The 15,010-nt window shown below is 32.3% G+C and overlaps 1 protein-coding gene across 2 annotated transcripts; it reads right to left on the bottom strand.

Annotated features, from left to right (window-relative positions):
• Nucleotides 1-4,637: 4,637 nt before the first annotated feature.
• Nucleotides 4,638-10,065, bottom strand: LOC114272423 (uncharacterized). Of its 2 annotated transcripts, none has more exons than XM_028214115.2 (4): nt 9,605-10,065; nt 6,729-7,353; nt 5,760-6,036; nt 4,638-4,947 (listed from the first exon to the last, which is right to left on the bottom strand). In XM_028214115.2, exons 1-4 carry the CDS (start codon nt 9,711-9,713, stop codon nt 4,897-4,899), a joined length of 1,062 nt encoding a protein of 353 aa, XP_028069916.2. In that variant the 5' UTR covers nt 9,714-10,065; the 3' UTR covers nt 4,638-4,896. The 2 variants fall into 2 exon arrangements, with proteins under 2 accessions (XP_028069916.2, XP_082747209.1); XM_082891083.1 differs by having other exon boundaries at nt 6,729-7,823; nt 8,887-10,035.
• Between the last annotated feature and the right edge of the window lie 4,945 nt (nt 10,066-15,010).

Below are 15,010 nucleotides of genomic sequence, written 5' to 3'. Positions count from 1 at the left end.
TGCTCTATGAACATTGATCAATGTTAGCTTGGTTTCCTGAAATTTGCTCGGTTTTTGAATACTTCTCTGTGTTGCTTTTGTTGAGAAGTATGGTTCTTTCCTTATGTACCATATCTTTCATGAAGTGGAAAATTCTTCATTATCAATGGATGCAACTGCATCGAAATTGTGATCTTCATTTTTTCTGACAATTAGTATTATTATCTTGACATTTTTTTCCCTAACAAAACTTAAAACATTCGGAAACCGGAGGCAAAATAACAAGTGCGGTGCGAACAATTTAAATTGTGTCAATTGGCTACTTTAATAGAGAATGCAATCCCATCCAAGTTATGTGTTAGGCATCCAATTATGCTAATACTTAGTTGAACCTTTTAATGGATTTGAGTTGGTTTATCAGAAGGTAACAATAACTCCTTTAATTGCTTATCCAAAAATGACATACAGAATCAATAAGCCAAACTCCAGCTGTTATTCCTTCAGGTTCTGCGAAAACACAAGGAAAGAATACTTTGAAAACCTTAGACTATTCAATGCTGAGCATTTGTTTTGGTTTGTGTTACATGGACTCTTCCACTTCCCCTATTATACCCGTGTCTGCCGGATGTGACAAGGGTTGGTTGTGAGATATGTGTCTCACCCTCATACCTATTTAAGATACTTGGATTCTCTAATTTTATATGACATTTGAAGAAGACAACATCACATTTGTTAGTAAAGAAATATTTCTAGCTTTTCACTCGAATGGAGATATAAATTCCATATTTTTCCTAAGTCCCATTTAAATTGAAGCACGTTTCTAAATAATGTATGCCGTCTTAGATTCTTATCTAAGAATATTATACAATATACAATATATATATGTGTTCAAGACGCATTCTTGTACCCATACCCGACTTTAATGCATATCCTAGTATCCTAAGATTTAGATTTAGAAAGATATGATGCTAGGAGGGGCACCTGCACTCGATACTCGAAAACATAGGTTTCAATTCCAAATTATAATTCTAGTTCCCCAGGACTTCTTGGCAACTAAACCTAGTATGGAGTGCTACCTCCTCTTGGTAATTGTCTCTTAGAAGATTCTAGAATCTCAGGGTATCAATCATGATTTTCGGTTCTCTAAGTTAGAAATATTGCCAAGAATTTCCTCTTAATGAGAGCATGCACTGAACTGTATTATTTCCATTTAAAAGTTGTATTTAATTGCTTGAACTGTATTATTTTCTAGAGTCAAATGAAAGTATCAAAATTAAATGTCATCTCTATTGGCAGTCTGAATGTGGAAAAAAACTGAGTTTGTAAACGTTGATAGTAGTTATACATTCTTAATTTCATTAATGAACTGGTAATTGCAATGTTGTTTCATCTAGAATCCATTATGTTGCCACAGTGATGGTTTGAGCTTTGAACCGTGCATGGTGGCTCTTGCCTTGCTCTTCCAACTTAGTTAGATTCCATAAAATTCCCGTACCAAAGATTGCTAAGGATTCATATGTTTTCATTTCAATAATTTTTATAAAAGATACTTTTTGAAAGGCTAATTCAACGTTGAATTGGCCAAACACATTGCGTGACTTGTGTCATTTCTTCTAATACATTATGTAGTTCTCTTAACATGTTTCGCTTCATCAGAAATCTATATGCAAAAGTTTTGTTTTATTCGATAGATAAGAAAAGGAAGGAGATGAAAAATTGAATATGTTACAAGCCAGTTGTTGCAGTGTGATTGCTGATGTTTGCATTGTGATTTTTCCTCCATTTTCCTATGATCAAATGCTTCATGAGTTTCATTGTTTTATGAAGTATGAAGGTTCTGTTTTAATATTTTCATTGCTTTTATTATATTTGTGTCAAATTGCCCCATTGTTGTACCTCCACTTCTTTCAACCTATTCTCTTACTTAGCATTTGCCATCATAATTGAATCACAATCGCTTGTTCGTTTTATTTTGTTGTGTTCATTCTTATGGATCGGAAAAGGTCAATAGTGATCCAACTCTAAACATGATTGTAATAGTTTATTTTAATGTTATAGGGTTTAGGATCAATGTGAGAAGTGTTTGGGTGCGCAAGTGCATATGATATGCACCTTGCGTCAGTTCTCACAAATATATATATAAGTTACCTCATAAAATCACTTAAGTTTTCACAAATATACTTAAATTGTGATTTTTCAAATTTTTATGGATTAACTTACATATATTTATGAAAACTTATGCGATTTTGTGAGGTAGCTTGCATATATTTGTAAGAATTTGCGTAAGTGCATATGGTATGCATTTGCATACTTAAGAATTGCGAAATGTTATTACAATTTTGAGATATGCATTTATTAGTGATAAACGATCATTAGTATGTCATCTTGGAGTAAAAAAAATAGCCAAATCTTTCCATATGTTAGCTTGATAGAATTTTGGTCATTTACGCTGTGTTTGGTTGGGAGATTTGGGGAGGGATTTGGAAAGGAAAAGGGGAAAGTGTGTGAAACTAGGTGAAATATAGATATGTTTTGTTCACATTTCACTTATTTTTTTTATTTTTCTTTCTAAATTCCTTCTCAAATCCCCCAACTAAACATAGTATTAATTTCTGCCAACGTGCCTGACTATGTCAACCTTGCATTTGTTTGAGTCCCCTCCTGCCTCTCTGTTTTGCTTTCATGGAATAATAGGATGTTGATATATTGTGAGCTAAATAAAAGGATATCTAATATTTTGGATGACATTTGTTCACTTTTTGTAACTTTTTGGTAGCGTTTGGATTCTCCAGGTACCACTTGTCACTTCTTATTTTATTTTTTAAGTAAATTATAAATATATCTTTTAAAATTTGTTTAAAATACAGATTGTTTTCTATAATTTTGAAAATTACAAATATTCTCTTGTCATAATTTTTTATTTAACTAACAAAAAAAAAGAAAATTCCTAACTTATTTTCTATACAATAATAAAATTACTCGAATTGTTAATTGAAATATATTTCAAAAATCATTAAAAATTATTAATTGATTTGATGATTTATTAATAAAAATGTTCATTTGTTATGTGATTTATAAAAGGATTCATTTGTTATGTGATTAAAAAGGCAAGATATAATTTTTAGAAGTAGAAGATTATTCAGCTTGCTTGGTTGTGTTTTTTTAAAAACATTTTTCAAAAAATTTTACTTTTTTGTTTTTCGTATTTGTTTGTTTTTATTGAATTTTTTTAATATTTTAAGTAATTTTTTTTACTTTTCAGACATACCTAACATAAATATACCTAAAAAATAAAAAATTTGTGAAAAAAATCTTTTAAAAATTCACTAAATACCAAAAATTTAAAATAAAATACGAGAATTCAGTACAATTTTTGTATTTTTATGTATTTATTAAAATTTTAAAATATTTTTTCACAATTTTTTTACTTTTTAGATACATCTAAGTAAAGTGCATCTAAAAAGGTAAAAAAAATATTTAAAATTTTAAAAATATTCACTAAAAATAAAAAACACAAAAATCAAAAAACTGAATTTTCAAAAAATTTAATCCAAAAAACTCAAACCAAACACACTGATTCGTGTTTTAAGTAAATTTTAGAGGATATATTTGTAATTTACTTTCTTTTATTTTATTTTATTTTTTTGGCATACCTTTGTGACGCTTTGAAAAATAAATAAATTCGGAACATCATGAGCTGTTAATTTCAGTCCACTTCGTCAAAATTTTAAACAATCTTTTTGTGTAGCACATTTTATTATAAAAAAAAAATAAAAAATGTCTATGAAGCTAGGCCATTGACCAAGAATCTGTACATGTCCCTTTTTTTTTTTTTTTTTTTTTTTTATAAATGTTTGTTGACTCGTTTGGGAACAGCCTATTGTAGTAACTTTTTGACTTTTTATGAAAAAATGTGCAGAAAAGTAAAAAAGTGATGTGACAACTTTTAGTAACTTTTTGATTTTTTGACTAAAATAGCCACTCCCAAACGAGTTGGATATTTGTAATTGTGTGTTGAACAACTTCTTTCTTAATTAAATGTTCAATTTGAAAAAAGTCAATCCTGGCAAAAATAACCCAATTCTGATATATTTGAAGGCGACATTTAGGAATATGTAACATTACCCTTATAAAAAATGTAACTGATAACTTTAGTCCAACTCAGTTAATTAACCTGACTAATGCTATCTTGTAGGATTCCCAGCAAAAAACAGAAAAACAAAAAAATTTGATTTCTTCTGAAAGTAGATGATTAATCAGAAGAAATTGAAACATTTGTTGAAATTGCTGACCATTTGATATAATTGCCATGCTTAGTATGTATAATTTTCAAAAATTCATTAGCCATAAACCACAAAAAAAATTGATTTCTTCCGAAAGTAGATGATTAATCAGAAGAAATTGGCACATTTGTTGAAATTGCTGACCATTTGATATAATTGCCATGCTTAGTATGTATAATTTTCAAAAATTCATTAGCCATAAACCTCTGAAAAGGTCAGTGTCAGTTATCATCGTTGAATTTATTTAAGCCACAGAGAGGCTGATTTAATTTATTTATCATTGATTAATTAAATCATCAAAAAGAAATTTAAAAAAAAATAGAAAAAAAAAGGGGGCTCGAAAGCAATTAGCGAGGAGAGAGAGAGAGAGAGAGAGAGTCCCAAGCAAGCATGCGTCTATAAAAATCCACTGAAAGCAAAAGTTGATTAGAACTAACAATATACTACACATTCTAACATTAAACATACCAAGAAAGAAAATCAAGACACTGGTTTCAAAAACAGAAGTTTTAAAGATAAGTCCTTGCACAACAACTAAAACCTAAAATAACGAAAATTCTTAATAGGAGAGAATAAAACTGTATTTGGTTCTTGAATTCTGTTATACAGACATTTCCCATCTAAAAGTCGTCAATCAATGGTTTTGAGAGTAATCGAAGCTCAGAGGCTGTTGACAGTAAGGGGCCTGCACAATGATCAAATTAAGTGAATATTAGATACAGAAGTTGCACAAACGAATAGACAAGGAAAGCAAAACGCTCACAAAATCCAAAATGCATGCATGTGATAATCCCATAAAAATAAAAAAATGCAACTACAGGTTTCATACTGGATTACATGATTCTCATAATACAACGTGATAAAGAGGTACACAGACGGGAATGTCATCTGAACAGTGTCAAAACACTGGCCGCATTGGACACTAATTCTTCACCAAGTAAAAGAAGCAGTTGCTCAAGTCACATGGCGAGACACCTAGAAACCACTTTTTTCTACTAATTCCATCCAATTACTATTGTATTCAAACCCGTCTTTAAATGATAATTACATTACTAATTGCATCATTTATTCAAACTATGCTTTTGACCACACCCAACTTCCAGAAAATTCACTAGTCCTCCCCAGGGACTTTGGATTTCTGGGAGATCTAATATCCGGACAGGTATCCACACCCAATACACGTCAGTATTGAACATAGGTTTGTAAAACTATATATGCCACAAGATACAAGTTCTCATGGCAGAGCATTTCTCATCATGCTGGTCTCTCCAGATGTTCAACTAAGTCGTAACCTAGAAAAGCTGAAAAGCTGACACACACTCTTCAGCTAGCAGTAAATCTAAAAAGAACTATGATCCGACAAGTGATGTCAGAATGCTGCAACTAAAATTTAGGTATTCGACCAATCTATTTCTTGAAAGTAAAAGCAATGACACTAGGGAATTTTCACGGAGGAAGGAAGGTGCTAAAAAAAAGAATCTAAGAAATGCAGCTAACCTGAAAAACAGCATGTCTGAATTGATCATATGACTGCGCATACATCATAGCAGAAGTTGGCCACTGCATATAGGTGGTATCCCTAGATGTCTGATTGAATCCTGTGGCACAGAAAGGGCTCATGATTGGGGTGCTGTAGCTCAGGGAGGCTTGGGTTCTTGGCATCTGACCCAACTGAGGAACAACGGTATCATACTGCAAAAATGGAGGCTGAAATTTCTGCATACTAAAGGGTGCCAAGCTAAAGCTTTGATTAACTGTACTATTCTTCACGTACCTGCAGTAATTAAAGAATTAAATTAGCTTGGGCTATCAAAAAATCTACTTTTCTTGATATAGTGAGAGCCAAGATGATGAATTCAAAAAATGGGTAGTAAAAATGGACCAGGTCAAAAACAAGCCAGATGACTTGGTAAAACAAAAGAGCGCAGTCCATAACACATGAATTGTGAAGCTCAAATCCTCAACTGGCCCAGTTAAAAGTAAGCAACAAACCCAAAATCCATTCATTCCCCAATTGGCAAATTTCAAATGTTAATTAGAAAAGATGTATTCTACTTCAAAAACAGCATTTAAAATTTTCAAATATGATATAAACCAATGAATAACATCACTAGGATAAAATAACAATATAGTTGAGTTTTTAACCAAATAACTCCGAAAGATAAAGAGTAGAAAAAAATAACTACAAAATAAATCTAAAATGCTGTTATAATGACATGCCTGCTCTAAAGGAGACTCAAATGCACCTCACCTATATGGAGGTTCTTCAAGAAAGGTAAAATCCGATTATTAAAGCAATAAATTCCAACCCTTGTATATGCAATGTGGGTAAAGGCTAGTTTGACAGATTTCATAAAGATACCATTGAAAAACAAGAATGTAAAATAAAGATATCTAGAAGACATTGATACCTATCACCCAAATAACTCACCCCATTCCAGTTCAGATACATAAATGAATACGTACCTTTCATAACTCCGGTCATAATCTGGGTCAATACGATCCTTCTCCCTATCTCTGAGAATGGCAACTCGGGAAGAAGTACCACCATCCCCAATGGTGAGGGTTTTCTCTGAATCAATCATGGAATTCTTGCAAACTTCATTATCATCTCCACTTGGATACATATTCTTCCCATCAAATGGAGCCTGAGACACAGAAACTTCTGGCTCAGGGCTATTGGGGCTGCTGAAAATGCGAGCTCGTGCCCTGTCATACTCCTCCTTCCTCTCTTCCACGGTCCTCACAGGACTGCGTTTAACTCCTTTTTCACCGGCTTCACTTGAGAAAGCTTTATTAGGCCTTGGTCTCATGACAATTTTAATCTTCTCATGTTTATCATGTTCCAACTGTTTAGCAGGTATTTCTGATAAACAGACAGCAGGAAATCTGCTTTCTGCCAACTTTTTAACCACGATTCTAGTACCAAGACCATCCAAGACATTATCCTGAACCATAGTCTGCAGACCATAGTGTTGAGCAACACGGTGTGCCGCAAGACGAAGGTAGGAAGTAGGGAAATGCTGGAACTCAAACTGATGCTGCTCAGAATTATGTAAGAACTTCTGAATATCAAGTTCCATCCGCAGAACTGACAAAGACAAAGAGCATAAATTATTAAAAGTAAGATTATAAAGAACATACCGTTTATGCATTCACTACCCTATAATCCAAGGTTTCCCGGACTACCAAAAGCTCTCCAATTCTAGGCTGAAGCAGCCATAAAGACTCCGTATTAAAAATGGAGTTTCACAAAGAAAAAAAAAAATCCTCAGAAAAGATGTTAATAGGATCATGTATAAAAAATACCAATACTACACTTAAAATAAGCTCTTTTGTGTAGGTTATAATCTGTAACATAATAAAAGCAGTTATGCATAACATTTGGCAGCAAAAGTGAAACAAAAAGGCATTTTGGGAACATAAGTGTTACTGTGGTAAATTACTTTAACATGCTTCCCAACCATTTTCAAAGGCCAATTAGCTAAAACAGCTTGAACACATCTAACACGATGTGTCTTTGTTCATTTATTTATGAATACATACATATATATTGTGTACCTCTGTTATCAGAATCTTAAGATTCGCGATTTGATTCGCGGTTCGATTCATAATTTTTGCAAAATCGATACGAATCTATAGGTGAATCTCTCTGTTATCAAAATCTTACGATTCGCGATTCGATTCACGATTCGATTCGAATTTTTTGCAAAATTGATACGACCATTTTGGAAGTAAATCTCTAATGAATCGCACAATTTCACAATCGATTCACGATTCAATTCACTTTTTACGATTCATTTAATTTTTTAAATTATTGTGTCCGACATATTTTCAACTATTTATTTCTCCATATTTTTAGTGAAAATGACATAATACAACGGCTAATAGCGTTTAATACCAAAATAACCAACAGATATACATAATTTGTTATTATTTTAGAGATCATGAAGTTTTCAATAAAATCCAATCAGATTAACTCAGACCCAACATATTTTTAACATTTCTTCTCATTTTTTTTCCCTTTAAAAAATCATAATATATCTTGTAAACATATTTAAGATTAAAGTTACACTATGAATTATCTATTGCTATTTTATTAAATTGAATATAATTGAATATTACATATGTGAAGTCAGTTATACCTTTGAAAATGTTTTAGGCTTTACAATAAAATATTCTAAATAATTCTTTCTTATTATTTGTTCACTATTACTTAGAAAAGTATGTATGCTTATTGTCCAAATATCAATATCATTGTTAATTATTGTTATTTTGGAAATTGATAATTTTTTTATTTGGTTATTATCTTTATTAAGAATGGTTGATAAGAAATATCTAAAAAGAAAAAAAGTATGATAGTGATCTTACATAAGAATTTTGTTAACTTCTTACCTATTAAAATACGTGATTATTATTCAAAATAACATTTTCATTGATTTAAGTCTAAATATTTCATATTCATAAGATATATTTAACATCTAAATGTGTAAATATATATTTTTAAGTAATTTTAAAAAAGTGACCGAATCTTTACGATTCACGATTCGATTCGATTCACGATTCGGTACAAGGTCATTTCGATTCACAATACGAATCTCGATTTGACAACTATGTTGTGTACACTAGAAGCGTGACATGAGAACATAAAAACTTGCCCTCGCGATATTGTTCTTTTTATTTACATCGGATCTGTTGCAAGATTATCCACTAATGAATTCCTACTCTCTATTTAACTGTCCCCTCACTCACCCTCACTTTAAATACCACCCTTTCTTCCATTACTAACCACTGCTTACATATAACGCCGCACACACTGGTGTATATTTGTACATATACATTCGAAAAAGAAAAAAAAAGGAAAAAAGAGAGGCAATTTTCATTTTCCTTACATGAAAAAAGTCAAAATTATGTCATGACTTGCTGTTTTGCACAAGGATATAATCCAAACTTACATTAGACTAATCCAACCAAACCAGTGTGAGCTGGTATGCATGTGCATATATTCACCATATAAACTCTTGTCATGATCCTTAGATCTAGTATGATTTTCAATTTAAACAATTCATCATAACCACTTAAAATCAAAATCACAATTTCCACTACAAATCGCACCAGATCTAAGCCGGCCCTATTAACCCACCAGAAATTAAACCCTAATTCGATCTCCACCAAAGCCCTAACCCTAATTCACCCCAATAATCACCAGTTGACCAAAAATTCAAGGCGTAAAAACAAAACCCAGAAAAATCTAAAAGATACAACCGAATCTAGAAGCAAAAAATTACAAATTTAAGATAAAATTAGGGCAAAATGCGAAAAGTAAAAAATGGGGAACTAACTGGTGAGACGATGACGAGGGTTTTGGAGAGCCTCAACCAGGAAGGGATCGATCATTGAAGAAGCGACGACCACGCCATCAGTGATGGTGATTGGAGGAATTGAATCCATGGCTTCGTCTATATATATGTATATATATATATGTATGTATATATGTATAGATGTGTGGGTCAGTTTTTCTCTCTCTAGAAAGTGTAAGAATCTTCTTCTCTCTCTTCCTCCTCTTCCGAGGGGAAGGTTCAAGAAGAAGAAACTTTCCTCTTTCTGAGCGTTTTATAGAATGGGAAGCCTCTCCCTCTGTGTTTTTTCTTCTCTTCTTTCTTATCCCCAAAGCCAAAGAGAGAGAAGGAACAGACAATGAGGTTGAGATTTATAAAGGAAAGATTTCTTTGTCCTTTTAATGGTAAAAAAAGAAAAAGAAAAAGAAAAAAGAGTACCCTACCAATGGTATATTTTTTTTACAACAATGATTCATCCCCCTTTTCCCTCCACCCCTTTGACCCCTCTCTCTCTCTCATTGATTACATTTTCTTTTTCTTTTCTTTTTTTTCCTGCTCCTTCAATCACCACCCACCACGTGACAAAGGGGGTGAGGGGTGACCCCCAAAAGGGGCCCCAAGCATTATTTTTTTTTTACATTTTAAATACCCTCCCCTGGCTAGGATGAATACCTAATTTTATTGCCAATATATATATATATATATAATAATTAAAATCTTTATTATCATAAAATTATTATGTAATATTTTGATTTGTTATTATTATGTTAATTTAACTTGTGAATTATTTTAATTTTAAAATAAATATATATTTATGTGCAGGGCGATGCAAAGAGAGACCGTGAGTCACGTGTCCTTGGATTTCAAATTTTTTTTGTTTTAAGCATATGTTTATAAAAATATATTTTAAATAAAAATATTATGCAAAAATAATATTTAGAGTGAGATGTCAATAAGAGAGACCATGAGTCGCGTGCTCTCGGATTTCAATTTTTTTTTTTAAAACATTGTTTATAAAATTATATTTTAAATAAAAATATTATGCAAAAATAATATTTAGAGTGGGATGTTAATGATATTTTTACAATTATGAGAACACTAATAGTTGTTTTGATTGAAAATGAAGATATCATAACAAGTCATGTTATTATGTATTAAGATTTTATGAAATTTTTTTAATGTAACGGTGATGTCCATCATTATTGATATGTAAATATAATTAATCTTACTATGAATATATAGAATTTACTGAATTGTTAGTTACATTTTATATATGGGGCTCACCTTCTATATGTTGTTGGTGATATGTGGTATCACCATTATATTGAAATTTTACTTAAATTTTGTACCCAAAAAAAATTACTCTATGATTATATAATTTATTTTAAGACTTATATACATGACATTTTTTTTATATTATCTATGATACACTAGTTACAAATAACATTATCTTTTCGATCTTTTTCAAAATCAATCGTAAAACCTTATGCAAAATATTTGTGTAAAATTTTTTAAAGTTATAACTAATAAGTGCCCCTCTAATTTAATTTTCTGAGTCTACTACTATTTATGTGGTTATTTTACAATCATTGATCCTAGTATCAAATCAATGTGGTTATTTTACAATCATTGATCCTAGTATCAAATCAAAGGTAGGGCAAGTTGGGGAGGTGGCATGACCGGTTAATTTTGTAATTTTAAGAATAATGGTATTAATAAAGATTAGATATAGGTATATTATTGATAATATTTTTATAAATAATGAGAGTTAAAAAGATGCAAAATGAAAAATAAAAAAGTAAAATGATACTTTTGTGTTGAGAAAATTAGTCTAAGATTCATCTCCCATTTTTAGTAATGAAAAATATCCACAATATTATTTTGTGATGTATAAGGTCCCTCACCCCTAACACTCATGTATCACAAAGAAATTTGGTTATCTCAAATCAAACCCTCCTCTCTCTCTCTCTTCCTCTCTCTCTCTGCTCTTTTTTTTTCAAAACTCGCTGCTTTTCTTCTTTCTTTACAAAAACCTTAATTTACTCTATCTCCTCACTCCACCTCTCTCTCTATATATATGCATATAGCAATTTCAGGTCTGAGCTTGAAGAACGTAGCAATGGAAGATGCAGTGGAGCAAAAGCACAAACAGCTTGAGTTTGTTATAGCCTCTGCCTCTCCGCTCTCTTCGTCTTCATTTTCTACTTCTTCGGTGGATTATGCTTCGCCAGTTGTTGCTCGATTCAGCTTCGATTTTGAGGTTGTAAAACTTCGATTTTACCGAGAATCGGAATCGAATGAGGCTATTCACATTGATCTTCGAGCTGCTTAGGTTAACATTTCTCCTTGGGGAATTCAGCTTTGGTTTGTGTTTTGTTGCAAAGAAAAGAAAAAAGAAAAAGGAAAAATCTTCGAGCTTAATGTTTGTCGTTTTAGATTCACTAACCGAAGTAGTGTTCGTGGAAAATTTGAATTTTTTTTTGAATTTTAGCTTCTATTAGTTTTCCTGCACTTTCTCAGCGACCAAACAGATTTCCTTGACTTCTTTTGAGCAATCTTCTCCAAGTTCACCAAAATACTTCAATACATCTGCCCAAAGGATTGAATCACCTCCCTTACTTGAATATGTGTTTTTGTTTTTTGTGATCTTGAAAGTGAATTTCTTTGAATTTTTACTTGAGTCCAGAGAAAATTAATCCAAAGAAATTTGGTGTTGGTGATGTGTAAAATTTTCTTTATGATGTGTCTAGAAAAATTTGGTGTTGGAGATGTGTAAAATTTTCTCTGTGATGTGTCCAGAGAAATTTGGTGTTGGAAATGTGTAAAATTTATTTGTGATGTGTCTAGAGAAATTTAGTATTGGAGATGTGTAAAATTTTCTTTGTGATGTGTCCAGATAAATTTGGTATCGGTGATGTGCAAAATTTTCTCCGTAATGTGTTCAGAGAAATTTGGTATCGATGATATGTAAAATTTTCTCTGTGATGTATCCAGAGAAATTTGGTTTTGGAGATGTGTAAAATTTTCTCTATGATGTATCCAAAGAAATTTGGTGTTGGTGATGTGTAAAATTTTCTCTGCGATGTGTCCAGAGAAATTTGGTATTGGTGATGTGTAAAATTTTCTCTGTGATGTATCCAGAGAAATTTGGTGTTGAAGATGTATTAAATTTTCTCTGTGATGTGTCCAGAGAAATTTGGTGTTGGAGATGCGTAAATTTTTCTCTGTAATGTGTCCAGAGAATTTTTTCTGTGATATGTAAAAAAAAAAAATTGTGATGTACCCAGAGAAAATTGGTGTCGGAGATGTGTAAAATTTTCTCTAGATCGAATTTTCTTTGAAAAGTCCAGAAAAATTCTCGGGATCGATATTGAGGCACCTCAAACATTATAAAAATATTGAGTGTCTTTTATGCTATAAAATCTTAATATCGGGGACTTTAAAAAAAAATTCCCTTTTGTGTTTTAGTCTTATTATATTAAAAAAATATTTATATATTATATATAAATATATTTAATAAATATAATTGAAATAAGATCGGGATAGGACTAGATGGGGAGAGAAAAACTCATCCTATCGCACTTAAATTTTATATGTTAGTTTTATGATTTTCATCTAATTATACATTTTATTAGATATTAATTCAATTCTAAAGTAATGTTGGTCCAAATATGACCCTAATGAATCCTAATGATCAACCCCAAACTATGGAAGGTCTTATCGATAAAAACATTGTTGGGCAAATTATTGATGTATTAAACTAATTATTTATTTATTATTTTGATAAGTTTAGAGTACAAATTAATTTGTGCTTATTATATTTGTTGGCTTTTTGTCTTTCGAAGGTTAGTATTGTAATTTTAATCGTGCTAGCAAGGATCAATCAGTCTTTACAGAAGATTAATTGCCAACCAATTATCAGCCGATTATGTTTTAGTTCTTTCAGCCTCAATGAAGAGGACTTTTACTGGTGGCTTGTTTAGGAGAATTTAGTAAACAATAATTAAGTGAAGAATAATTGCAATATTTCATTAAGTAAAAATGAAAAAGTTACAATGATCTGACCCAGCCTCGTAGAGGTTTACAGCAACAAGCTATTTGAAACTACTCCTATGAATGAAGTGCAATACAGGAATTTGAAGTACAGAAATGTAAAGAACTGGAAGGAAAATGAAGTAGATAAAATTGGTTTTTGGATCGGAGTCTGGATCTCTACTCTGAAGCCTTCTTTGCTATTTATACTGTCTCATAGTAACCATCGAAGTGGTCTTCCAACCGTCGAACAGTCCTCCGATGATTCCTGAGCATGCCGTCTCATAGTCAATGCCACTATGCCACCCTTTACAGTTAGGCTTCCCTCATGATTTTGAATTTAAATGTATGAGTGTAGACGTCCCCGAACGCCCCGAGAGGACGAGGTCCCCCATTCCGTTCGATATTGGACTCACTACAGTTCGGACTCTCAAATTGTCACAGTTCTAAGTCTAAACCAAAGAGTCCAAGTCCGGCAAATCGTTTTGAGAAAACAGATTTTTAAAAGAAGTGTCAAACATGGACTGCTTTGTCAGATACAGAGTCGCCACCTAAATATTTTATTTTGGAGAAATTTAGGAAACCCTGACTCGTTTGCCTAAGGCCACGTGTCCGTCATTACCAAAGTTGCCTCGGCTCGGGAACTTGGGTACGATTGGAGAAGGTCACTTCGTGAGCACCCCCGCTCGCCCGATCAAAGATCGGCCTCTACTAACCATGATATCTAGTTTTGAAAACTTTATGCGTTCTTATTCCGGTTATTAGTCTAGATTTACTATGTGATGCGCACAGCATACAAGTATAGATTGGATCGTCTGAATTGGAACAAAACATTTCATGTTTGTTTATTTTGAAAATAGTTTGATGGTGCTACCCGCAAGTAGGCTAAGACGTGGATTTGCCACCCTCGGGTGGGCTTAGAAAACATGATTTTGCCACTATCTAGTGGGCTTAAAACACACATTTGATGAATTGTCCCAATTCAAATAACCCAACCTTCACCCACAGGCATTCAGGCAGTTATATCACATAAGCAATTAGCCTCATGGTAAGCGTGCTATTCATGGCAGTCACTCACACGCATGCAGGGATGCTAAAGCATAAAACTTACCGAGTACTCCAAGCCAAAACAGAAGCTTATTAGAAATCCATGCATGATCCTAACTATACAGAAATGCCTAATGCAACACATGCAAAAATGCAACTATAGCAGGCTCGGCTATTCTAAACATGGCATATGAAATGCTACAGCTAACATGTATTCAACTTGGAATTGAAAATACAATGCAATTAGTATGATGCGCCGAGCCCGGTGCATGCAAGACAGATGAATGAATGCAAACATGCTATCATACTGTATGTTAATTGAAACATGCC

Source organism: Camellia sinensis, chromosome 10 (genome assembly GCF_055761805.1).
Source record: "Camellia sinensis isolate YWXY chromosome 10, ASM5576180v1, whole genome shotgun sequence".
Taxonomy (NCBI): Eukaryota; Viridiplantae; Streptophyta; class Magnoliopsida; order Ericales; family Theaceae; genus Camellia; species Camellia sinensis.
This window is presented reverse-complemented; position numbering and strand designations above follow the sequence as displayed.

Excerpts from the sequence above, each read along its gene's own strand:
- LOC114272423 (XM_028214115.2), bottom strand. The coding sequence starts at position 9,713 with ATGGATTCAATTCCTCCAATCACCATCACTGATGGCGTGGTCGTCGCT. Across the intron at positions 6,037-6,728 it reads TATGACCGGAGTTATGAAAG|GTACGTGAAGAATAGTACAG; the intron begins GTACGTATTCAT and ends TAATTACTGCAG. Across the intron at positions 4,948-5,759 it reads TCAGACATGCTGTTTTTCAG|GCCCCTTACTGTCAACAGCC; the intron begins GTTAGCTGCATT and ends ATCATTGTGCAG.